The sequence below is a fragment of the Photinus pyralis genome, unplaced genomic scaffold (genome assembly GCF_008802855.1).
Source record: "Photinus pyralis isolate 1611_PpyrPB1 unplaced genomic scaffold, Ppyr1.3 Ppyr1.4_LG7, whole genome shotgun sequence".
NCBI lineage: Eukaryota > Metazoa > Arthropoda > Insecta > Coleoptera > Lampyridae > Photinus > Photinus pyralis.
This window is the reverse complement of record NW_022170738.1, coordinates 16,325,519-16,353,101: the sequence shown is the minus strand read 5'-3', so window position 1 is coordinate 16,353,101 and position 27,583 is coordinate 16,325,519. Positions and strand designations below refer to the sequence as shown.

The following is a 27,583-nucleotide window of genomic DNA, read 5'->3' as shown; positions in this document are numbered from 1 at the left end:
CGTCATGCGCGGGCACAACGTGTTTTCGTCCGACAACTGGGTGCACCTACTGTACTACAATGATAGGGAGGGGATAAACCATGCAACCGTAGAACAAGTAAATTTGGAACATTAGCAAAACATTCTCTGATCAGAATAAAAACAACAACCAGATGCAGGATTCCTAGTTATCATTTCAGAAACAACCAAGAAACAAAAAAAGGAATATGATAGGTTGACATTGTTTCTCATATTTCAAAATAAATGAAATTTTATTCTTCTGATTGTCATTACAAAGTAATAGTCCTATATTAAATTGCAAGTTTGGCAGTCTTGAGACCCACCCTACAAAAAAATCAAATCATTTCAAACTTCATTAATACTTTCAAAAATTTACAGTGTCTACTAAATAAGTTGTAAAAAGGAAAAACATCACAAACAATAAAATTTCTTATATATCTCCTCTAATACTTGTAATCTTTGGTTATAATATTGCGATGCATTTTTACAATATCTACCTAAAAAACTTATAACTACTTTCAAAAAAACGCTCAAAAATTGTATAATAATGGCACTTGGGTAACAATCAATTGGTGTTTTGTTACGTACAATAATAGCAAAAATGTATATACAAATAAATCTCTGTATAAAAAACATAATTTACAAATGCAAAGCTACTAAGTAATATCTTTGAGTAGGAAGAGTGTGTTTAAATAACCAATGCACAACAAAATTTAATTAAGCTTTGTACTAAAGGCACTTGTTTTTGGGTGGTTTTGGTGGAGGTAATGGGGGAGGATCGTCATTGTCGATCGGTTCGGGCGGCGGTAGCTTTGTATGCACCGACGAACATCGCAACGAGTTTCGGTACGTATAAAGAAAACTTGTATTTTCGCAGGTATTATTTGGTAAATTGCAGTAGTCTGCTTCACGTGATTTTGTAGGCAACGGCGGAGGTAGCAAATCTTCTTCACTGATGCTGGAATCGGTCGTGCCTGGAGTGTTAAGTAATCTTAAAGGTCAAGATCGAGTATTTTGATGTTGACCTTACCTATTGAATCTCTATTGCTACTGTTACCAGAACTGTTATTTGTGCGTAATATTACTGTCAAACTGGATGGTCTGGAAAATTGTCCGCTGGGTGGCCTACTTAAACGTTTTTCACGTTCCACTTCGGACCGTAGAGGTCTTTTGGGTGTGAGCTAGAATAAGGTTGAAAATATATGAGTGTGCAAGTGAATGGTTACCTCTTGGCGTAATTCGAAAACGGGGTTACCATTGGGCGTTACTTCATCGGTTGTATACCATTGAGCGCCACTGTTTGGTGACGTGGATGTTGTTTCAACTTTACTACCTCTTCTTTTTTCTTTGGGCGTTTTATTTTTATTTTTGTAAGTTAATGATGGCGCACTTGTTAAACTTTTTGTTGGCGATACTAAGCTACTTTTGCTGGTGTAATTGGAAGACGATTTGCTACGATAAGCAAAACAAGGTTAAGTAAAACAAAAAGCATACATAACCAATATGGGCATATCCTGTAACTTAAAGCAGGGTTACGTCATATAAGCTAACACCTCTTAAAGATTTCCATTAAGCAAAAAGGTAAATTAATGTAGGACCTACTATAAAAATATGTAATATGACTCAGATGAAAGTTTTGTGATGTGTAGTGTATAAGCCTCAAACGTGTGGAATAATGATACTAATTACTATAGGTTTAAGTTGTAGCAATATTTTAAATATGCTTAAAAACATATTCCACATATTTTGGGATGAAGTTAATAGTAGATTATATCACAAGTCAATAATAGCTATTATTCTCGAGGAATATTTACGAACTGAGCCGCTTCCTTTCGTTGAGACCTTTTCTTACCCCCCCCCCCAGGCCACTGTCTTGAAAAAGAGTCACGCGGGAAAGTTATAGTTAGTTTGTATAAACTAATTTATTTCGATTCAGTAGTTCAAAATGGCAGAAGTGGGTCCGGACGGACAAAGCGCAAACAATAGCACCTTTTTTTAAATAAAATAGAAACCATATCGTAAAACCAATGTATAAAGTTTTATTTTCCTTCCTTGTTTTGAGGCGAAGGAAGCGACTAGGCTAAGCAGTCTATCCATTGTCTACATTATGACTTGCAGTCTAAAAGTATCGACTCCAAAGAAGTTTAGATAGTGATTTTTTGTTTACTTCTTTAATACATTTTGGAAACGTACATATTTAGTTCAACGTCCTTTTTATCAGCATCGACAATTTCACGGCCCATAGCAATTAATCGATTTTCTAATGGTATACGACAATCCAGGCTTGAAACAGGCAAGGTCGCACAGGAAAATATAAACGTGATAACAGATTGCGCCAATTCCAAGGAACAAAAGAGTATTGCTGGACTGCCGAATTTAGAAATTTCATTCCAACTATTTGGATAAGTATAATTAACACGTAATTAGGTGAATGAGTTACAGATAACAACCGCTGATAGGTCGAGATAACATCCGTTAGGTGCGCTCTTAAAAAACTTGAAGTTTGACACCGGTCCCATATTTTTCCGATGTCGAGAAAAGGCGTATTTAATTAAAAATAGGATCTTTTTTTTTTTTTTTTCGCAAGCTTCGTTTTGTAAATATCGAAATTTTGAACTTTTGTAGCCGTACCGTATTTAAATCATCGATCTATTGCCTTTAATGTTTAACCGAAACATAAACGCTTTTACTGTTGCATCTTTTGCCTTTTGTGTTTCCCCGTATCAAATTTGTATATTGTCCGTAAATTTTATTTTGCATTCAGACCGTTTAATTTTTGCTTTTGAATTAAGTTTACCGCACCGTAACTATAGCAACTAATTGCAAGGTAAGTTTTTTTGGTTGGTTTCAGTTTCACTAATTACAAGGGGGGAATATAGTTCGCTTTCTTGTATTGGCATTTCCGTCGATTTGTGCTTGGTTGCATTCATTCCCGCTAGGGAGATTGCCGTAATTTTGTTTTAGTTTTTCCGAAGTGACCGCCGCCATTTACTGAACCGTTCGATTTCTGAATTTTCCATTTCTCCGGTTCCGTTTACCCGTTGCTTCAGAGACCTATTCGCCAGGCCGCTGCTATCGCCGACCTGGACCAGGCGCGACTCGCGAGGCCTTTCGCTTGGTGGCGCTCGAGTTCATCCGTCCTTCCATTTGTTCCGCCGACAGAACACCCAGGTTGCCGCCGACTGCCGCTCGTATATTAATTTCTATAATTTGTTTGTTTAAATTTTGAAGTTCGCCGAGTGTGCGCGAACGACCCCAAGTTCGTCGCAGCATTTAGTGTTATTTGTGCACTAATTTCATTTGGAAACTCTTTAGTTTGATGTCCAAGAAATGAATTTTATGGATTTTTAAGGATCATATCTAACGAAAACGAAAAAACGAAACTTTTTCGCGTTTTTGTTGGAGGGATTTAGAAATGTTTCTTTTGATATGAAGAAGTGGCTTCCAATGATCTATGCCTGATTGAAATGCGCCTTTTGTAAATCTTTTATGATTACACTTTTTATTGGTCTCTCCCCTACTGACCAGAGCACCGCTATCAACAATTACTATCATAATCTAAATTTTTTGAATTTAATGAGTTTTTTTAAGTTCACTTTGGCAATAGTTATGATACTAATTACAAGATAAATAAGTCAATATTACATTTTTTAGGCCATATTTTTGAAGATGTGTATAGTGTTGTCAATCACAATAAGAGGTGTCATTTTTAAGTAGCATCAAAAGAGCGACAATAACAATAATCCCCTTTTGCAGCCTTTGGGTAAGTCATTTTACTTTTGACAAAAGATGACACTGCTGTAAATTTACTGGACAATCCCATGTTAATAATTAATGAATCTTACTTATCAAAACAGCATGCGATTAGAAATGATACGTTTTTTTAATGGAGAATTATTAATCTACTACTTTTCAAATAAAGCGAGAAATATTATATGACAAATATTTACCGGTAAGTCTTGAAAGTGTCCCCAGCAGTGCATTGTTAAAACAGATAAATAAGAACAAAATTAATACTAAATTAAAGATTAGGAAGGATAACTAGTAAGTTAGGCATATGAGGTAGAGTTTCGCGCATTTTGACTTAAAACCACCACTGGTTGTGATGCACGCCTGAAAAGTTAAAAATTTTGTTAGTAAAATGACCATAAAATAATTTTCAATCATTTCATTTAAGTCGAGAAGGAGATGAAAATTATTTTAAGATATAACTAGGTTAGTTCAAGATATCCCGCAACATAAAAAAGCAGACTGTGAACATGCAAGCAAATGAAAACTTACAAACCTGTTAGCGGCAGGTGTCGAAGCAGTAAAATTAAATGTTGCTGTGAAATGTTTCAAGGATGATACCTGACCTCTTGTTACACTTGGTATTCTGCTACGAACCCCAGTACTACATAAACATTTAGAAATTCATTTCCATTCAAATATTTTGAAAGAAAATGACAATTTTGCATACTACGCATGCATCTACATTGCTTAATACTACACTAACACATCCAGTAAATGCAAAAAAAAACTTACTCTCCAATTTGCGTCGTTTCCGCGTACCTCGCGTTAGGGGGCATGCTAAACTGCCGCCTCATCGTTACCTGATCTAATTTTAAATCACACTTCTACAACAGACAGCATTAATGACCTTATTCCAACCAACATTTCAACTTCGCACCCTCTTGCCGTACTTTTCCACAACATTTTCCTGCAGCTTGGTAAAACAATCCTCCAATCGCTTTTGCAGGGGCAGCAACGACGTCGGCGCACGATCCTTATGAACCTGTATTCCCAATTCCAACAACGGAATTTGATCGGCTATCAAGTCTTTTAAACGTTGAATTAATACATGGTTTTCGGGATACTGTTTTATGTACTCGGGGGTGAAAAAAGCTTCTTCGTAATTCGTAGTTCCGCCCATTACCGCCGGATCGACAATCCCTTCAAGAGAAATAATAAGCGAAGTACAGAACGTCAAATACGTACCGGTTAATTTTAAGCTCAATGGATTAATGGGCATAGTCTTATCTTGATTGTACCCCATAATTGAATCTCTCAAGTCTTTATTCTTCTCCTCCATAGTCTCTATTGCGTAACACAAAGGAGAAATTTCGATTGTGTTCGTCGAGCTAACTGGAAACCACCGGAGGATTCCGGGCAAAGGGTACGTAGTCACCAGAATAGTTCGTTCCAGCCATAAACTGGCAAATTCGTTGTCGCTTTCGATGTTGAAGTCTTTACGGGTGAACGGTCTCGAATATCGAAATTTCTGTACGTCATTGACTTTGTAATACTTTACAATTTGATTCGCAACTGGTTTACCAGAAAACCTCTGGGCCTTTTCGTCCATTATAGGATCGACGTGATTTATTTGTATATCTTTAGTTTGTTGAGGAAAACTTTCTTTGAAAAACCAGTTCAAACAGACAATCCCCCTAACCACACTACCTCAGCGCAATTTTTGGGGATTGTGAGATTTGAGTGGGTTCAGTGATCAAGGGGGCGTATAACGCCAGGCTCGACCCGGCGTAAGACGGTCTCAAGTGAGAATCCAGAGTAAAGACAACACCCTTGTGTTTGTGGCGTATGAGGCGACCCGTAATAGCGGATGAATGGATAGTTGAGTTACGTGAAGTAGCAACGACACTCTACTTTGGCCAGAATTTCGGTTAAGGCGAGAGATCATGGCTAGCCCGCCATGCTCAATCGACTGCGTCATCGGGTCAGACCGCCGACTGGGTGAGCATCTTTAGGATAGTGGCAGCAGACTGACTATTGCTCTTCTAGTATAAAAACAGTCACAGGTAGCCCCCCACTGCAAAACTGGTTGCCTGTGAGGTGTACACAAATTATGCTATTATATTTTCGTCTCCATCTAGCCCATGCGAAGAAAAAGACATAAGTTTTGCAGTGGACGGCTACTTGCGACTGTTTTTATACTAGACGACGTATAGCTGAAGGTGGGCCGTTCTCCAATGACCTACTTCATAGCAAAATCAGGCCTGTTTTCCGTTACCCTTTACAAGCTATATTCTTCTAGTAGCGTCTGGATAGACGTCCCCTTGTTGGGCTCCGTGGTGGGTGGGGAGCTAAAGGAACGAATTTATACTTTATGGCACAGAGGCTCAACAGTATAATAAACCAGAGGGAGCGTCCCAGGATACCCCACAATCTATGTCACAGGTCACCGAGCCTCAACAACAATCCAAACCACGCAGTGCATCTCTGGCGCTGATCAGAAGAGAAGAAAGAAGGCCAGACTGACCCAAATGTGTCTAACTGTTCCAACATTCAGCTCCAAACCATCCACGTCCCGTGACCAAACCTTTACCCAGAGGTAGGCTCTTACAGCTAATTCCGGTCAGGCGGGAAAGCAGGTAATCAGAGAGAAAAAGAAGCAGAGGTCAGATGACTCAACACCAACTCAACCGCTGACGGACAGACCACAGCCCCAACCAAAGGCAAGTGTTAGTGAGGCTGAAGCACCGCCCAGTAGCTACAAGCAAACTGCCAAAACGCAACTCAAAGTACTAATAACGCTCTGGATAGGCTAATGGCTAACCAAGCGGGTATGGTACAAAATCACCTGGCCAAGGTTCTGGACCAGCATCTGTTCGCCATAAAAACCGTTACACTAGCACCCACGTTCATGAGTTGGAGGTAGTCGGGCGAGATGCTAAGAACATCGTGTGAGAACAACCATTCCGTTGAGTGGTTGAAGGAGGTGGTGGTGGAGGCGCCACTCCCTTAATACCCAACAAGAAGCACTATTTTTGACGAGTTACTTCAATTTCAGTTTATGAGAAGAATTTCATTTCAATGCTTTTCTAAATAAGAAAGTTGGAACTGCGCATGCGCAAACCTAAATTTTAAAACTAATGTTAGATTTTCCTTTGTTCCAAGCGCCTAAGTATCAAATTTCACTTAAATGGTGCCATAGATAAAAAAGTTGGCACTGCGCATGCGCAAAAGAAAATTTTGAGACTGGCGCTCGATGATCCTTTATTCCAAGTGCCTATGTATCACATTTCATTTAAATTCTTCCATAAATAAAAAAGTTGGCACTGCGCATGCGCAAAACCAAATTTTGAAATTGCCGTTTGATTTTCCTTTATTCGAAGTGCTTCTGTATCAAATTTCGTTTAAATTCTTCCATAAATAAAAAAGTTGGCACTGCGCATGCGCAAAACCAAATTTTGAAATTGACGTTTGATTTTCCTTTATCCCATGTGCCTATGTATCAAATTTCGTGTAAATTCTTCCGCAAATAAAAAAGTTGGCACTGCGCATGCGCAAAACCAAATTTTGAAATTGGCGTTTGATTTTCCTTTATTACAAGTGCCTATGTATCAAATTTCATTCAAATACTTTTATAAGTAAAAAAGTTTGCAATTCGGTTTATAAATGGTCGAGATGCGAAAAGGGCACTGTGAATTTTGAATCGATTCGATTCAACTTTTGGCATTGCGTATTATATGGCTAAAGCTATGCCCATATTGAATTTCATGCAATTCAGTTCATAACTAACGGAGATGTAAAAGCGATCGAACATTTCTAAACAAAGTTATCGTTCACACGGACAGATAGATGGACAGACAGACAAAGGAACAGACGGACAGACCAGCATGCAGACGACAGATAGCAATGCAAAATTATAAACGATCTCTAGGATCGTTAATAAACGGCAAAAGTGTAAAATTATGGAACATGTAAAAAACGGTTTTTTTGTTTTTTTTACAATAACTTTTTTTGTAAGCGGTACAGAAAAAATTCCTTCCTTGGTACAAGACTCGACACCATAACGAACCAAATAGCGAAAAAAGTAGAACAATAGCTCTTAAGATAAAGAACTAGTAGCGTCGCAAAACGAGCGGACGGACGGACAAAGTGGCCACAATAGCGCATTTTTTTTTTATTTTTGTGGAAATGCGCTAAAGAAAGCCTAATTAAATACACCTCCAAATAATCAAAGCCTGTTCTAGCCACACTCAACCTCGGTTCACAGGCAGAAGAATGTAGAACAGAACTGTCCCCTGGTATGTGTGGGGCCTACCGAAGTCGCTCTAAATTAACGCAAATTACATCTAACAAAAACCAAATATCGAGGAATAATAAAAAAGTCATAATCAAGTTCAGTATTTTCTGCATACACACAAGGTGTAAGAAGTGAGTCGGTTTTGATTAGCGAACTCTTCCCGCATGCAATGCTCATCTGTAGCGAAAATATTCTTTCCCTGTCTATATTTGAGATATGTAGAGGGTGGTCCAAATTTGACACTTTCCTATGGAAACACCCTTTATTTAAGAGAGAAAAATGGACCCAAGTGTCTGGAACTCAATTTAAAAGAGAAAATCACTGGCGCAAACAGAATTCTCTAATCGTTTGGCAGCTAGTTTCTCGCAGGCAGTCGATTTCTTTAATGCCCCATTCTTATTATTAAACATAATTGATTTTGGCAAAATCTTTCTTAGAAAACGCAAAACGATTGAAGATCTGAAGCAATTGATAAGGCAAGCAATCAAAATAATCGATACAATCATCAATGAGATCGCGGAACGCGAAAAAAAAACATACTTTTGTATCAGTTATCAGAATCACCAAACGATTTGAGTGCTGCCAAGGCCATAATTCATACCTTAGAACCAAATATTAATGCCGAGAACATAGGGGTTCGTCGTATAGGGAGTAATGTAAATAATTCTTCACATCTTCTGTTTGTTACGCACAACTCTAAAGAAGGTGCACCGAATTTAATTAAAAAGAAGCGCAAATATATATTAAATTAAAGAAATTTTACGCTCTTATGAAAAAATGTAATTTAGGGTCGTATAACAAAAACCAACCATCCTCTATAAAAACTGTGTAACACAATGGATTCTACATAAAAAGTGCTCTAAGAAAGAGTTTGCCAAAACCGATTATCTTAATAATAAGAAAGTTATGGAGCATTAAAGAAATCGACTAGCTTCGAGAAACGCCCCCTAGCGGCCAAACAATTAGAGATTACTGATTTTCTCTTTAAAATTGAACTCCAGGCACCTAGATCCATTTCCATCTTTTAAAATAAAGGGTGTTTCCATAAGAAAGTGTCAAATTTGGACCTGTAGAAAAAGAAAACTTGGGACCACACTGGAAAGTACCGTTAACATGGTAAACTGGTACGGGTAATGGCTTATTAAGAAATGTATGTGATGTGTATCAGACTAGGCAACGTTAGCCTCTATGACTTACCAAAATTAAATTGAGGAAGCAGTAATGGTAAACCATGTATCCTTTGCAAAGAAATAACCTTATTAATTTCAAATTAATCCCTGTGTAATAGTAAAAAAGGATACATTGCCCATTGGATTCCAAAATATCGTCACCTGGAGGAGTTAACTTATTCAAAAGCTCAGCGTTTGGATATTCGTTTAACGTTCTCGACGAAAAATCGGCCAAACGTTCGTACTCTTTCCCCCTGTAAATAAAAGTTTTGTTCTGCAGAAAGATGGGGAAACCACGCCCATAATAAGCGACTTTGAAATATTCTGGCGTGGTTCGCAGCTTCCTCATTATATCTTCATAAAAGAGCGCCATTCGTTTATGTAACTCGCTTAATTGTTCATAATCGAACGTTTCTTCTTTATATTGCCTTGCTAATTCTTCACACTTTTTCAAGGCACATTCCCACATCTACATTGCAAGCGTGCTTAACACTAGTGCGGTTAGAGTATGTTTACTCACCTTTCCCTTATCGAAGTAGTCAATTATATTGTAAAAGAGAGCCTCTTTTAACTGGCGGTGAGTGTGACAGTCACTGTATCTATTGCTTTTCAGTAAAGGAGGTAGCATTTCGTCCGACCAGTTCAACAAATTACTATGCAATTGGAGAGTATATGCAGCTTCAGTGTGGTTATCACATTCCAAGTGTAGATCGCATAATTTATTTACGTAACGTATGTACATTTCCTTACGATTTATTTCAGAGTAGAAGTCCTAAAATAATTTTTGAATGCTATATTATATGATTAATTATTTCCATTCCTATTTAAATTTTGAGTGACAATCAAGCTGTGACCTCAACCTTTTATATGAAAGTTCCTCAGCTGCAGTCAGCCTAGTGCCACCCTTTTTCAATGTAATCCTAATCACTATCTACCATCAACATATAGAGATGGACTGTGCGTGCCAATGCCAAGCGCGAATACTATAGATGAGAGAGATAACAGGCAAGCTAGCTCTCTCCATTGCGTTTCTGTTGGTCACATTAAGATTAAATCGACATTGCTGTGCCAGTGCTTGTATGTCGCATCTTGTTGGTATGATAGAGAGAGCTTGCCTCTTAGTTTTCCATTCTCTCTAACCTGTAGTATCCGCGCTTAGCATTGACACGCGCAGTCCATCTCTACATGTCGATGTTAACCACAGCGCAAACAATCCAAAAACTTAACCTTAAATTGAAATCCAAAAAAACCTTATCTCGCTTTGGACCAATGCACATATGATTTGATCACTTTGATAGTGATTAAATGGCTGTTAAAATACACATTACTTACCAATAAATTTACAGTACAGCTCATTCTATTCTCCTTATTTTCATCAGTAATAATCGACCGATACTCCAGTAATCGTTCCATCAGACGAGAGACCATTTTGACGAATTTAATACCATCGTCCTTCATGGTCGTATGCTGACTGCATAAATCGATCATAATATCATGAAATAGATTTTTGAAGTGCTCATCGCCACGGCCACCTTCCACCAAGATATCCAACTTTGCTATCATCTCATTTTCGAAGTCGCAGAAATTCGCCTTTATATGTGATGAATCGCGTTTTGTGTCACCATAACTCTCCATTTCGTATCGAGACGAATAAAATTCGCACTGCATCATATCGAAAAATATGGGTATGGTCGCTTTGCGTAACTCCACTTCAGGTATAAGAGTCATCTCTAAAATTGAACCGACCAAGCTAGGAACAAACTGGACCTTATATTGGCCTAAAATTGAAAATGAAAAGCAATACTCTCACATAAGAGGCCTACCTAAATTAAACCACATAGAACGAATTTCGAAGCCTGTTTCTCTACGCATATCTTTGTAACGTTTAATGATTCGCATTCGTTTATTATGCGAAAAAGTCTCCAGCTGAAGCGCAGGCTGGGTCATGAATGCGATAGCACAATGGAAAAAATTACTCCATGCTTGATTGTCAAATTTGGCAAAAAAATGATCTCGTATGGTATGCGAGAAAAATCGCAACGATTTCAATATCACAGAATTTTGAAGCATAATCATGTCACACCAATCCGATGGAAAAACTGACTGATTTACGAGTTCCTTAAAAACCAACAAAATTTCCATCAAAAAGTCTAAAATATCAGTTCTCGTCCCGAATTGACCGATGTACTTATCATAATGATAATCTGTCATTTGACGAAAGATATCGATCATAATTGCGACTAAATTACCCTAAAAACTGTTATTATTTGGTGATCTTCGGATTAGGTAGCACTTACAGAGTAAGGATTTTCTTTATCCATATTTATATGACTTTGAATAACAGTGCGGAGATCTACAAGCATTATTTCTGTAATATCGTGCACGGTAGAACCGACATCTTTCCGAAACAACAAATCCAGAACATCGCTGAGTATTTTGATGCACAATTCAACCTATTACCAAAAAAAAAGGGTAAGCACATAGTGACACAAATGGTGAAAGATAAGTTTTTGGCGATTCACCTCTTCTGAATATCCTCTGTGTTGATTAAGACAATGTTGAGTTTCACCCAGCACTCGAGCGAGCTTGGCCACCGAGCGAAACTGTCTGCGGCCCTCCTGACGCCCCACTCCAGTTCCCTACAATACCCGGGGTACAACTACACTAATATATAGTTAATAAACATTGTTATTATAAACTAAAGTTAAATTTTAAAAATTAAAACCATCACCAAGAAGTATGCCACAATCCTTTCTATGCATGCAAACCAATTTCAAAACTATGATGTGCTTTAGAAGAGTGAAACTATAAGATTAAAAAAATCATGCTTTTTCTCCCAAAGATATTACCAATTAATCATGGATCAATCATTTGATTATTGATTATTTGATAATCCAAAATGAATTCGATAAACATTACTAATAATTAATAATTATAGAGTGAGTAACGTTTTGTACTCAAATTTGTTTATATCTGTCTACTTTGTTGATTACTGGTTTACTGGTTAATGTAACTTGTTTGTCGCTATGTAATGTGTAATTTGTTTTTTATCTATAATATTCAATGTAATTTAAAATATTCAGATATTTGTTGACAACTTCCACACAAACCTGTTTGTCTATGGAATAAATACTATTATTATTATTACTATTAATAGATCATGGTTAAAATTTTAGCAATTGATATAATGTTAAGGGTTTTTGTAGTTTACGAATTTGACAGAGTTTTTAATTTTGTTGGTACATGAGAGGTTTTTTGGTAGAGGCGGGCAAAATTCAATTTATTGAAAGTGGATATGGATATGGTCAGACCTGGCGAGTTACTTCAATTAGACTCGAAGCTAGTTAGCTTAACCCATGCTGCTTAAAAATGGCTCTATTGCTACACTAAACCTTGGATGAACTTTTTGTGGTAATTTTCTAATCACTCTAATCTCTTTAAATATAGCGGTACTAGTGTGCACCAAATAGATGACATTGTTTTAATGATTATTTAGTATAACAACTTATGTATTACTGTATAGCCTAAAATGTATAGGTGGCTTGGAATTATCCGGTCCAGATATTGAACAAAAGTCTGGCCCCGCAAATATTGATCGCGACCAGGAAACTAGGCTATGAATGTCGGACATTAATTCCCATCTCTATTTTCCACAACAAAAAAGCACATTATTGGTTGTTCTTAGTCCTGATGGTATACAGTGCGTCCCCAAAATGACTTCACCTATACATGTAATCGATAAACATTTTTGAATATCGTTTTGATGTTTTGGGATCAAGACCTGCTTGACCTGAAAAAAATTTCAAACACACTTTTACTTTTTAAAATCCAAGATGGCCATTACAATTAAGAAAACAATAATTTTATGTTGAGGTATAGTGCCATTTTGATCAATAATCCTGCAAACGGTTATTAAGAAAAGGTGTTTAGAATATGAAATTATGTCCATATGCAAACAAATATCGGCTCATTTTTATGAAACCAGTCTTGTAAAGAGTAACCACAGAAACAAGTATTCTGTAGTAAAACAAATTAATTATTATCACCTGTCTTTAAGATTACAGTGACATCTAAAACAATCTGTTTCACACAGAATTCTGTTTCTGTGGTTGCTATACGAGACTACCTAATCGTGATACAAGTGTGAAAAAAAAAATGGGGTGAACATAAAAACACACCTTCTCAATTATCATGTTCTCCAAGTATCCAGCGAAAATTTAGATTTTCCTAACAGCTAATCTTTGTATTAGGTGGAAAAACACCTCCTCCCAACATTCTAATCTCCTCGTGCAAAGTTCTAAAACTTCTTCGCATAATGTTCTCCTGGTAGTAACTTAGAATTTTCATTTTCGCAACAGATACCCCAGTATTAGGAGCATATCTCCAACGGCTTATTAAGAATAAGCATTTAAATATGTCAATGTTCCACAAGATCTATGAAAACATGGTTTGAATGAATTCTCCACGCGTGCTTTTCATTGATTCACTTCTCTTTGCCACGACCAAAATAGACCATGTAATTTTTAATTTTCCACACACAAAAAATTCCCCGACAACACGTGTGTATTAAACTGTGCAGAAATGAATTCAAAGATATTGCGGACGTAAACACGAAAAAAATCCAATTCATGTAAATGATTATTTATAAACGGTTAAAGACAGACCCCGTCGCAGAGTTTAGTCGGGCGGGAATTTAGTCTTTTACAATTCTTCCATAAACTTCTTTCTATTTGTTTCAGTTTTTCCTGCATTCTAAATTAGCAGAGCACCATCGCGATTTTCATAAGGAAACACCATACAACTCTCCTAGTGGAAGTATGATTAGACTGAAACCAAATTTGATCAGCAGTGTCCTTATTTTACACAGGATATTATACATAATCACAATTTTACAGGGTGTTCAAACAAATTAACCCCACTTGAAAATGAATCAAAAACTCTGTAGCACTATCTTTTGTAGGTTATACTGTTGATATTAATATTAATGTCACGTGATTTTAATTCTTGGATGATATTTATTTTTTTCTTTTTAATATTGAACCTCTCCTTCCTAATTTCTTACATTTTTCAAAGACTCGTTTGATTTCAGTAAAAAAGTTAGTCATTGCCACCATTGCCGGTATACCATTTCTTTTATAATTGCTGGAATTTTCCTACAACGTAACCAATGGGGTATAACGCGTGGCCGCTTTAGAATTAAAAAAGTATTTTTTAGATTTTTTTTTTTTTTTTTTTTTGAGTTGGATCCATCGTTCCTCGAAATGGGGGTTGAAATATATTATGTTATCAAAAATCTCTAAACCTTCCCCATATAGTTTTATTCGTTGAAGTTTTTAAAAATAACAGCGACTATAGTTTCGGCGTACTGCCATCATCAGGCGATGTGAAAGTTAACAGGAAAACGGTAAATTACAAACGTTGAAGACGGATAAGACGAACATGTTGTTTTTTTAATTATAAACTGGCCGAAGCCAAGTGAAAAACCTGAAGGGTGGTTAAAACGGAAAGGTTGTCCTAAGTTTCAAGACGAATTAATTATCGAGCCTTGTTAAGACAACCAACCGGGGGGTTGAATTTTTACATTAAAGTTGAAATTTGGGTTAACACATTTCAAAAGAACGGGGGGGAAAAAATAAACTTATAAAAGTATTGAAACTATTAAGATGACTACATATTTAAATTATTTAAGTAAAGTTTAAATTCGAGATCATGCAGACGGCATGTCTCGAAATGATTGACAATTCGGTAGATTCCCCCCCGTTCTTTTGAAATGTGTTAACCCAAATTTCAACTTTAATGTAAAAATTCAACCCCCCGGTTGGTTGTCTTAACAAGGCTTGATAATTAATTCGTCTTGAAACTTAGGACAACCTTTCCGTTTTAACCACCCTTCAGGTTCTTCACTTGGCTTCGGCCAGTTTATAATTAAAAAAAAACAACATGTTCGTCTTATCCGTCTTCAACGTTTGTAATTTACCGTTTTCCTGTTAACTTTCACATCGCCTGATGATGGCAGTACGCCGAAACTATAGTCGCTGTTATTTTTAAAAAACTTCAACGAATAAAACTATATGGGGAAGGTTTAGAGATTTTTGATAACATAATGTATTTTTTAGAATTTATATTGTTCGGCATAGGAAAATTTACACATGTTCCGCTTCATAGCGAACGTGAACAAAAGTGTGTCCGGAAATAAAAAGCGATAACTGGTACATTTTCCATAAAGATGTGCATTTTCGACATAAGCGAAGCGAGACAGATGGGATTGTAAGAGAGTTTGTTGGCACCTTTTGCCATTTACAGAACCAAAAGTGCAATTATTGAGTGAAATTTATCTGAATAGTAGTGAAGAATTAGCAGTTTAATTTCAGGAAAAATATATTAAGTAGCGAGAACTCCTAAATGTTGAGTAAGTCATGAAGACATGTTTAGTTAAAGTTGAATTTGTGGCAAAGTGAGAGTTCCCTGCAATTTTAATTGTGGATTAAAAGGGGGGTTAGCCTAGTTAGACGTAAGGCAGTTTATTTTCGAGCGATAAAAATCTACTGGAATAAACCAATCCGTTTGGATATTCAAATAATTAACATTAAAATTCATCGTAATCAACAAAGAAGTTTTTCTTCGTATCGCCAACAGTAAGGACCGCTTAAAGGAAGTGTCTCAGGTGTCCTTCAGTGTCGCATTTTTATTAGTTGACAGATTTTCTCGTCTAATTGCTAGGCAACAGATTTTCATTAACTAAAAAACCCAAATTTACTCGGTCAAATACAAACCTCTTGTGCAATAATTATAAGTGACAAAAAATTAAAACTTTATTATTATAAATGCATTTCCTACAATTAAGCTAACTACAAAAATAGTGTAACATAATTGAATGAATTTTTTCTACATGTTAGTAGATGCCTAGTGCTGACCTCTCTCGAGAGAGAGAGGTTTAAATTTTTATTTAAATTCAAAAACGCAAAAAGTGTTTCACCCAATGTTTAGTTCATTGCTCATGCAAATTAATCGTGCTAGATTAAAAACATACTTCCAATAAATGCAATAAAAATCGTGCATGAATCTGAAGTTAAAAAAGATGCAACAATTAAGCCAAGCAAAACACTAAAACAAGTTATACAAAAAGCGAACAGAGATAAAAATGCCCAAAGTACCTTGAGAAAGAGTTAAAGAAGTCAGTAGAGGCGAGAGAAATGGAAGATTCGTTTTCGACAGAATTTGTTCCTGTAAAACTATAATGCTCATGACAGTACTCGGTGGCCAAGACAACTGTGTGCAGACAGAAAATAACAATACCTGTTTTCAAATATCTTTTGAAAACTTTACTTTCTGGAAGGAACTGTGCAGATATAAATGCAACATAACACAGTGCAAGTAATATTTTAATCGCTTCATATATACACTGTACAACAATGGTATGAACAATAATCTTTTTTTCATTTTTAATGTATCATGAATAATTAATATGTAAGCCAAGCAAAGCCAAACACGAAAAAATGTACATACCTCTTCACTAGTTTCGAACAATACTTTAATTTGTTTTGTAAAAACTGGTAAGAGAATTTGACGACATTCAGGATACAGGAATAACTTGCTGTGCACTATTTCATTAATAGTCATCATTTTCTGTTTTGTTAATCTATTTGGAGGGATATTCTTCAGTAAGTCGCACAAAATAATACTAGAAAAGAGAAAGGGAGGCTCCAGATGTAGGGCAAATTAATGTACTTACCTCAATTGTTTAGCATTAAACACCTTTAAAATATCAGGAATTGTACTAGGCAAATACTTTAAGCAAGCACCTTGTTCTCGAAGCAATGTGTCCGACGTTTGACACATCATCGTTACGATACTATGTAACAAACTTTTCAAACTTTCCTCGAAACTGTCGTCGTTCATCTCGGGATAAAGCTCGCGGAATAACAAACGAGACCGAGATACAAATCTCATGATGTACTGTAGAGCTTTCATTGCTTTGAATAGTATATTATCTTTCGCAATGGAGACTATCGATATTGCATTATCCACTAAATTTTTTATCACAACAATTAATTTACTGAAAAGAAAGATATATTTAAAAAAATTGACAAACGCCCACAATTAATTACTATTCGCCCCGCTTAACTATGGCGCACTAACAGCACCGATTTAAACATTCCATTTGAAATTATTTCACATCTTTGAGGTAAAAATTTTTTTTGTCCACCATTTTAATATTTTTAATTTAATCATAATCAATCATATATTTATACAGGGTCGCTATTAACGATGAGATATTATAGACATGAAAATTAGAACGCTTCCATTTAAATTTATTTAATATATTTTGAGGTTAAACAATTTTTATTGGCCGCCATCTTGAATTTTTTTGTGACAATACAGGTCATGTCAATGGGGAAGATTAAATTTTAATTTAATTCGTTAATGCCCGTTTGCACCGACAAATTTAAGCGGAACTTAAAATCCATGGCAACGATTATTGAGACAATGGTTGCCATGGCTTTTACGCTACGATTAAGCTAAGCCCCGCTTAAATTTGTCGGTGCAAACGGGCATAAAAATAATTAAAATTTAAAATACAAACAAGGGTTGTCCTCTCACTACCACGATAACAACTCTAAGAGTCTTAATTGGTTACAAGAAAGGAAAAAGAGATACTGAAATTGATTGATTTTGATTTTAATCGAGAGGGGGGAAGGGGGGCGTTAGCAATTTTAGATTTTTGAAAGGGGGGCCATGGAAATAAGTTTGGGAACCACCCTAAAAAATTATTGTATAAGCCCAGGAGTCATTCTCAAAGTTAGATATAATTTTACATTGACATTTGTCAGTGGCGACCTCTATTGGTTCTCATGAATTGTATGCCGTCGTCATTAACCAAGCATGACATATCTGGAGATTCTGGAGTGTTTAAATCTGTGCTAACAGGCTAAGCGTCTTATTAGCTCTCATTCTCTAGTATTCTAATTAACTAGTCTGTGCACATTGACCTTACGCCTGGTTATTGATAAACTCGCACGATTTTGTTTGGTTCAATTAAATAAAAATTAAGAAAAAAATTGCACGAAAACACTCTTACCTATATGCGAGTGTCGCACTAAAACTTTCTTTAATATACAAATCTAAAACTGGTTCAAAATGTTGATATTTCCAATCGCTACTGACTAGACTGATAATATGTAACAAACAATCGAAAACCATTTCGTCGTAAATATCAGATTCGGGATTGTCCATTAAAATATTAAACAAGGCATCTAATATGTCTTGCAAAAATTTCACTACTTCCTCACCATCTACCTTCATTAACGCAACGAGAGACTCCCGTAATGTCTCCTTGTGCGAGGCCCAATTTAACAGACCCAGTAAGTCAACTGTAATAAAAAAAGTTTCATTATTAAGCTAATCGTAATCGACATACTGTTCTGTGTAAGTTTTGTTGAGCAAATGTTAGTAGATATGGTAAAGCTGTCTTTTGTACTGAGAGATAGCCCGTTCGTTTGCGGCCTGCTACTGTCCTTTATTTCATCCACTGTTGACGGAAGCTTAAAGTAATCCAAACCAGAGTCGTCAAATTTCTTATGGTCAATTTTGTACACAATTAAGTTATGTTTCGCATCTTTGAGTGTTGTTCCATTTTCCTGCATTAACCGAACGTAGGACATCGCGAACGGTTTCTCACTTTTATCTTTGGCTTCGTTGGTGGAGCGATGTTTAAATGTGAACTTCAGATGACTACTTCTAAATTCCTCAATTGGTATCGCAACTTTAAAGGTTTCGCACCAATGGGGTTTGTATTCGTGATAGTACATTGCAGATCGATACTCATTTAAGGGAGGAGCACCCCCGCCTAGTGAGATCACACCCTGAAACAATACAGGTAACAAACAACTTTTAAAAGGGGACACTTACTGGTATAGCAACACCTTTTTCGTTACACACTTTAACAACCACTTCAACATTCTTCTCGCTAGTTTTGTTGCCTTTATTAAATTCGCCACAAACTAACGTTAGGTAAAGATCATTCCTAACATCGCCGGGTAAGATTACTTCGGGAAACCCCATTTTTCTTGCAATAGAAATATTACCCAGTATTAGGTGAGGATTTTCCTCCCTTACCTGAAAAGTCCTTGTAAGACGAACTCTCACTTAAATCTGTTACCTGTTTAAGATCACCGTGCAACAATTTCATGCTAACAAATAACGCCTGATTTTTGCCCTCATTTTTATTCGTGTCCTTATTTATAAATTTACGAAGTGTTTGATCTAAATTATCTTTATCACAACTGAAATAGAATAAACCGATTAAAGCATGCCAAATTTACACACGATCAATACCTGTAGAAGGGAACAACAAACTCCTGCTCTAAATCAGTCTCTAATTTACCGGACATGATTGGTGTAATATCCTTAGCAGCGACGCCAAACGGTTTCCTCACTTCCAATTTGCAATTTTTTTTATTATAATTTGTCGACATGGAACTTCGCCGATGGTCGATTTCTTTGTTTTCCATTGAACCCACTCGTATCACATAGCATACGAGGTATATTTTTTCCCTTTCCAAATCACGTTTTCCTAAATCCTGTTAGGGATGTACTCAATTAAAAAAGTGACCGACAACAGTTATTTGAAACGTGTTTTAAGTTTGAATGTAAAATCTCACTTGTTCTAGTTAAAAATAAGTAATAGAAGTGCTACAGTGTATTTAATTCACGAAGCTATAAATTGTTTCGAAAGAGGTGAAATGGTACGTTTCTCTGTTTCACACTATCCTCCCTAAGAAACCTGCTGTGTATAATTTAAACAAAACCAGTTTAGTAGTTTTACAGAGTCCTATCAGTACTGATGGATTTCAGTGCGTACGTATAAAAAAAATTTTAAAAAAAAAGGTTTTCACCTTAACGCGAGCTTTACTCGCATTGCACAGCCTGCGCATGCGCACACCTGATATTAAAATAAGCGATGTTTGCCTTTACTAGAAGAATTTTTTGTTAAAATTTCAGAAAAATATCTCTATCAATAAAAAATTTAACATTCCGCAGTCTGCGCATGCGCACATCTGATTTTTACAATATGCGATATGCTTGTCATTACTAGAAGTATCTGTGGTTAAAATTTCAAAAAAATATCTCTATAAATAAGAACGTTGACATTGCGCATGTGCACATTCATTAATCGTCAAGATTTTCTTGCTTGAGGGGCCAGAGCTATTAGCTACCGAATGCAAAAACAACGAACTATAACTTACCTGCGTGATTCATTTTCGTGATTAAAGGGAAGGAGGAAGGCAGAGAAAATAGAATATTTTGGAGAATTTGTTGATGTTTATTCTTCTTGCATTATATAGCGTAGATTTTGAATGCATGCCAGGCGATTTTTAAATGTTTCCCCATTAATTATCTACCAAGAAGCTTATCAATTACCATAAATAAATATTCTATGCTACTACCGAGGCTACTATCTTATAACCCAATTATTTGCTAAGCTATTTCGGTTTTAACAAATGCGCTTTATCTGCACAAGAGTTGTGCACAATTTATATTGTTGGTAGGATCACTACCACTAGTGTATATCCAAGTTTGCAAGCCATACAACTTTTGAAACGGAGTATTTGTGAGCGAAAGGCACGTTTTACCCAAACAGACACTACGAAGTACAGCAGTTCCTCATGGCATATTGAATACCTGGTATGAGGATGCAAAAACAAAAATGCAAAATAAAATAAACTAAAATTTAAAAAAAAACAAGAGTAGCATTCTGTGGAGGATAAAAACAACCCAAAAGATCAGGGGACAATGGTAAAATTAAAAAAAGCAGGAAAATAAAATAAACTAAAATAAAAAAAAACAAGAGCAGCATTCCGTGAGAAACCAAAAAACCCAAAAGAGCAAGACAATGGGCCCATTTTACAAAAAAAAAAAACACAAGAGCAGAGTACAATGGTCCGGTTTTTAAAAAACCAAAAGATGAAGAGTCAATAGTCCCATTTAAACAAAAACAAAAGAGCAGGGGTCAATGGGTCCCACTTCACAAAAAAAGCAAGATAGCAAGGAACCAAATGATCCCACAACCAGCAAAAGGCGCAGGCTACAAATTAAAAAAAAAACAGAGGACAATAACCCCATTTCAAAAAAAGTAAAAACAAAGTTTAAAAAAAGAGCACGATCCCGAGAGGAATGTGAAACAAAAAAATACATTTTTTTAAAAATTTAAAAATAAAAAATAAACAGAATGCTAATAAAAAATTACGCGAAAAATTGGAAGTACCGTTGACCAAAAAAATTTTAAAAAACCAAAAGAGCAGCATTCATTGCTGATGAGACAATCCCAATCCAATTTTTAAAAAAAACAATAATCAAGCAAGGGACATGGGCCCATTACCCAAAAAAAAACAGAAGAGCAAAAGACTCCACTTAAAAAAAACCAAAAGAGCAGGATACAATGCTCCCATTTCAAATAAGAGTGGGGGACAATGATCCCATTTCAAAAAACCAAAGAGCAGGGGACAATGGTCCTATTTTAAAAAATGAACAATAAAAGCAGAGGACAATGCACCCATTTCACCAAAAAAACCCAAGGAGCAGGGGTCTCATTAAAAAAAAACAAATGGTACAATAGTACCATTTCAAAAAAAAACAAGGAAGGAAACAATAATTACATTTTTTTAAAAAAAACCAAAAGGGGAGGATAGAGTCTCATAAAATAAAATAAACACAAAAAGAGCAAGGTCCTGAAGGGAATGAAAAAAAAAGGTTAAAAATTGAATATAGAAACCTGTTTCGCCGTTTTGCAATCGGCGCGAAGACGCAGGGAAAAACCTAACGAGCAAGAGACAATAGTCCCATTTAAAAAAGCCGTAAAAAAACCCAGAAGGGCAAGGCAGAATGGTCGCATTTAAAAAACCAAAAGAGCAAGGTCAATGGTTCCATTTCACAAAAAAAGCAAGATAGCAAGGGATTAAATGATCCCATTAACACAACCAGCAAAAGGCGCAGGCTACAAATTTAAAAAAAAACAGAGGACAATAACCCTCGCAATAACCCCATTTCAAAAAAAGTAAAAACAAAGTTTAAAAAAAGAGCACGATCCCGAGAGGAATTTGAAACAAAAAAATAAATTTAAAAAAAAATTTAAAAATAAAAAATAAAGAAAAGAATGCTAATGAAAAATTACGCGAAAAATTGTAAGTACCGTTGAGCAAAAAAATTTTAAAAAACCAAAAGAGCAGCATTCATTGATGATGAGACAATCCCAATCCAATTTTTAAAAAAACAATAATAAAGCAAGGGACAATGGTCCCATTTAAAATAAGAGTGGGGGACAATGATCCCATTTCAAAAAACCAAAGAGCAGGGGACAATGGTTCCATTTTAAAAAATGAACAATAAAAGCAGAGGACAATGCACCCATTTCCCAAAAAAACCCAAGGAGCAGGGGACAATGGTCTCATTAAAAAAAACAAATGGTACAATAGTACCATTTCAAAAAAAAGGAAGGAAACAATAATCACATTTTTTAAAAAACCAAAAGGGGAGGATAGAGTCCCATAAAATAAAATAAACACAAAAAGAGCAAGGTCCTGAAGGGAATGAAAAACAAAAGGTTAAAAATTGAATATAGAAACCTGTTTCGCCGTTTTGCAATTTATAATTAATTCAGTAAATCGTCGCGAAGACGCAGGAAAAAACCTAACGAGCAAGAGACAATAGTCCCATTGGTCAATGGTTCCATTTCACAAAAAACCAAAGGGAAGGGGGCAATGGTTCCATTTTAAAAAATGAACAATAAAAGCAGAGGACAATGCACCCATTTCCCAAAAAAACCCAAGGAGCAGGGGACAATGGTCTCATTAAAAAAAACAAATGGTACAATAGTACCATTTCAAAAAAAAGGAAGGAAACAATAATCACATTTTTTAAAAAACCAAAAGGGGAGGATAGAGTCCCATAAAATAAAATAAACACAAAAAGAGCAAGGTCCTGAAGGGAATGAAAAACAAAAGGTTAAAAATTGAATATAGAAACCTGTTTCGCCGTTTTGCAATTTATAATTAATTCAGTAAATCGTCGCGAAGACGCAGGAAAAAACCTAACGAGCAAGAGACAATAGTCCCATTGGTCAATGGTTCCATTTCACAAAAAACCAAAGGGAAGGGGGCAATGGCCCCCTTTCACAAAAAAAAACAAAATATCAGGGGCAATGGTCCTATTTAAAAAAAGCAGTGAACAATAGTCCCATTTCAAAAAAAAGTAAAAATAAAATAAAGAGGGGGTCTGCTAAAAAAAATTAATATAGGAAATCGGCGCGAGGACGCACGAAAATACCAAGAGAGTAGTGTACAATGAAATTTAAAATAATCAGAGAGCCCAAAAACTGTAAAATAAAACCAAGTCGGATTTATGGCTCAGTGGTAAGAGCATTGGGTTATAAATCCGGAGGTCGGGTGTTCGAACCTGGTTTGAGGTGAATTTTTCATCTGTGGCGGAGATGGAAATTACCTTAGACCAGTTCCGAGCATTCTACCGGCTACTCCGAATTAGGTTTTCCTGCAGTTTTCCTAATTCGTAAGGTAAATACCGGAGTAGTATAGACCATCTTAAGACCTTCTGCAGAGTGCAGAGGCACCTCTAAATAGCATTATGCGGGTCACTCTGTAATTGGGCGCATGCCTGTTGAGGGCCCAAAACAAGAGAGGGATAATAAAATAAAATAAAACAAATTAAAAAAATAAGAGTAGTATTCCGTGGGGAATAAACAAAACCCAAAAGAGCAGGGAACAAGGGACCCATTTAAAAAAACAAAACAGCAGGGAACAATGGTCTCATTTTAAAAAGCCCCAAGAGCAGGGGACAATGGTGCCATGTGAAAAATACCAAAAGATAAGGAGACAATGGTCCCAAAAAAAAAACCCAAAAGGTAGATCTTTTGTATAAATACTTGAGTAGGTATAGTTTTAATGTAAATATAAAGATATTTTCATTTAAAAAAAATAGCAGAGGACAATGGTCGCATTTAAAAGAACCAAAAGAGCAGGGGACAATAGTCCAATTTAAAAAAAAATCAATAGAGCAGCATTCCGCTCAAAACCACTTAATAGTTAAAGTGGGCAGAATCCAATTTGAGACAAAATTTGGGAAAATATTCATTAAGTAATTAGTTTTTTGTGAATTTTGCATACTTATTAAATTTTTAAAGGTCACAAAATTTCCATACCTATCAAAAAATTGCCAGGTGTTTCACTGTACAAACTCCTCATCAAAATTTTTGTTAAACGACAATTAAAAAATTCTCAGAAGCAGGTAGGTAGCTGAACTGTATTGAAAGCTGTTATGTGAGAACATTTTTTTGTGTGAAAATTGGAAAACAATAAACCCATTAACGACAATTAATATTATCAAATACCTAGGTACATAACTCATGTTATTCTGTGGTCAGACGTCTAGAAAATTAATTTTATTTGTTGACCAATTTTTCTAAAATTTAAACAGCACGCCCTTGTTTTACAACAAACAATGATTGAAATTCGAATCAACTGTCAATCAATAAAAACATGCATGTGCGAACAAGAACACTTGTAATTAAAAAATAACAATTTTGAATTGTTAAAATGTAAATTCGGAAAGTATGCAACTATTTAAAAAGCGGTTGATTAACAAAGGTCAAATGAACTTTTGTTTCAATACATTTGATCAACTTTATAGTTGATCCAGTTGTAATTAATTTTTGTTGATCAACTATACTCGATTCGTGAGAAGTCACCTTAAATTAAATCAGTTCTGGGACACCCTGTATTGTGTAAACAGACAAATCAACCAAATACCTACTTGCATACACTAAAGAGATCTTGTAGCTATTACATCAAATAAACCCCACCAATAAATATTATTATTATTATTATTAAATACCTACCGTAAACATAACTCTAAGAGTGTACATCTGATCTAAATCACTCATAAGCCCATCCTTGGACCATCGAACGACATAATTTTCCGTAATTGCCTTATTCTCCTTTGCATCGTATAACGTCATAAGTAATTCTGCATCCTCTGTCATTTTACAAGTAAAGTTCTTGACCGCCACAACAAAAATGTGTGAATACTGTTGAAGAGCGGTCCGTGCCGGACTGTCCCTGTGTTCACTCTACAAATTTGATGCAAATAAGGCGAACACTAACTAAAAAGAATTGAAATTACTTACCACTTTATTCCTTTTGTCCCTAATACGTTCTGCCGCATTCTTGTGATGATAATACAATTGTATTGTACTAGTTTTCTCAGGATCAATTAAGTTACCGTCTTTATCTCGTACAATCATATCGAGTCCCAACAGTTTGTTGCCCATATCTATTTCCGAAGTGATCTGTTTCGTCATACGTTTCAGTTCATCAACCGGTAGTGTGCCACTAATTATTTTACTTCTATGCTTAATTAAATCGTAAATTTGATTCTTCATCCGTTCAAACTCTCTACTATGCATCTACAAATGTTGTTATATAAACGAAATCACAAATGACCAATCTTACAACGTATAAATCCTTCCAATGTGCACCCCATTCTCTTAAAATCGTCGTGATTTCGTGAACAATTAAAGGTTGTTGTGGTATAAAAACGAGATTAGGACCGCTCCTGTCGATCGTGCATTCTGTGATATGTATATACGATTTGGGAAAGATGCCTTGTACCCTACGGTCCGATGTAGAGTACCCATAATACCAATTCTCCTCCTCTTCGAGTATGTGAACGGTTTCACCAACAGTGAGATTGAGTTTACAATCATCATTTGAGATGATATTATAGATTGCTGCAATTAGACAATGACGAATTAATAAAGAATCTATTTTTATTTGTTTGACCTTTTTATTTAATTTTTCGACCTAATGATCAACTGACAGTCGATAATAGAATTTCAGAGTTATTTATGGGTGTCATTTTAAATTATTGCTAATAATAAGGATGCTTCAATTACTTCCTTATGCATGTTGTGATAACACCAGCAGTAGGGCACGGTTTGATATCTAAAATTCTTCTAAAATGAGATAGCCCGAGTTTCGAATTTTTTTGCAGACCACGGAAAATGTGGACTGTTATGGTTATAATCAGTTGTGGTTTTATGTGGAATTGCACACATTTTAAGTAATTCCATAAATCTGAGTAAAATTCGAAACGTATTGTGCTTGTGAGTTTTTCAGGCTACATAAAAAAAATAATTGCCTCTATAATTAGGCTCCCGTGTATGTTTTAATTTATTACATAAAGTCGCAATTTTTAATAATGAGTCAGTAATCACTATTATGATCACATACAGTAGCGGAGTTAACTATGTGGAAAATTGTGATTCACTTCTTTCCTTGAGGAAGTTCAGGAAATCATAATTTTTCTATCTATTATGTGGGAGGGGCCCTTACATATATTCTAAATAAACTTATCTTAATTTCGGATTCACAAATACGCGAATTTAAATGCTCAAAAGTTGTTGGTAAATATGATAATTTAAAGGGAAGTTGGTCACCTTTAGGCGCCTAAAAAAGCGTAACGCTTTCGTACCTATTCCATAACATCTATTGTCGGTAACCGATCGCCACTCACTCATTTTTAAATAATAAATAAATTGTTTGAAAATAAAATAAAATTAAAAAACAGAAGTTTCACACACACTCACACATCAAAACCACAACCTATTTATATTCAACCATTTCTATTTGTTTGTGCGGCGGCACCGACATCTTACGTAAGCTTCTGGCGATAATTGCAGTTTTTGCAGATTACTATCTCGCGTTTTATCTATGAACTTTGGGATTGTTATAATATACAGTATGGTCCAGTATACGAGATTGCAAGCAAAGTTCAGCGTTCAGCACAGATCTAAAGCTAGTTTTACATCAACAATTTCTTCCATCAATAGAGGAAATATGTTATGTTATTCACTTGCCATAAATTCCTGTTGTAAACATGTTTGATTTTAAATTTTTATAAAGACGAAGTACCTAGAGTCATTTTATCATTGAATTGATACTTATAAATTCAATGATTTTATTGTAAATTATATTATTTTAACACATATTCAAAATCCCCATTAATCCCGCCCCGGGAATTCAGTCAAAATCGAAGATGACGGAGAAATTTTGTATTTTTCAATGAAAAACTTATTAAACTTTGTTATTTCAACGAAATTTGGCAAAAATGTTTAGAATACAAAAATCGCAAAACTCTTGTGAAAATAAAACCATTTTTTAAAAACAGAAATAACTTATAGTAAATAGTTATAAGGTTATAGACTCAGTTCTCGATGCTTACCTTCTTGGAAGATGATTAATGGGGTAGGTGATCTTTACAATGTATACAAAGTTGACCAAAAAATAAGTTACAACCAACAACTTTTTTTTAACACATT

The 27,583-nt window shown here is 35.5% G+C and overlaps 1 protein-coding gene across 2 annotated transcripts; it reads right to left on the bottom strand.

Annotated features, from left to right (window-relative positions):
- Positions 1–433: 433 nt before the first annotated feature.
- On the bottom strand, positions 434–26,902 carry LOC116177470 (dedicator of cytokinesis protein 1-like). 2 transcript variants are annotated; one of them, XM_031496455.1, is made up of 24 exons: positions 26,737–26,902; positions 25,716–25,993; positions 25,391–25,669; positions 25,103–25,333; positions 19,531–19,775; positions 19,355–19,478; positions 19,105–19,311; positions 18,614–19,058; positions 18,275–18,566; positions 16,928–17,251; positions 16,702–16,876; positions 11,718–11,834; positions 11,493–11,648; positions 11,019–11,445; positions 10,528–10,973; positions 9,716–9,967; positions 9,328–9,664; positions 4,978–5,370; positions 4,670–4,932; positions 4,525–4,616; positions 4,286–4,393; positions 1,227–1,452; positions 1,031–1,181; positions 434–974 (listed from the first exon to the last, which is right to left on the bottom strand). In XM_031496455.1, exons 1-24 carry the CDS (start codon positions 26,780–26,782, stop codon positions 730–732), a joined length of 5,859 nt encoding a protein of 1,952 aa, XP_031352315.1. In that variant the 5' UTR covers positions 26,783–26,902; the 3' UTR covers positions 434–729. The 2 variants fall into 2 exon arrangements, with proteins under 2 accessions (XP_031352315.1, XP_031352316.1); XM_031496456.1 differs by lacking the exon at positions 11,718–11,834 and having other exon boundaries at positions 26,737–26,901.
- Between the last annotated feature and the right edge of the window lie 681 nt (positions 26,903–27,583).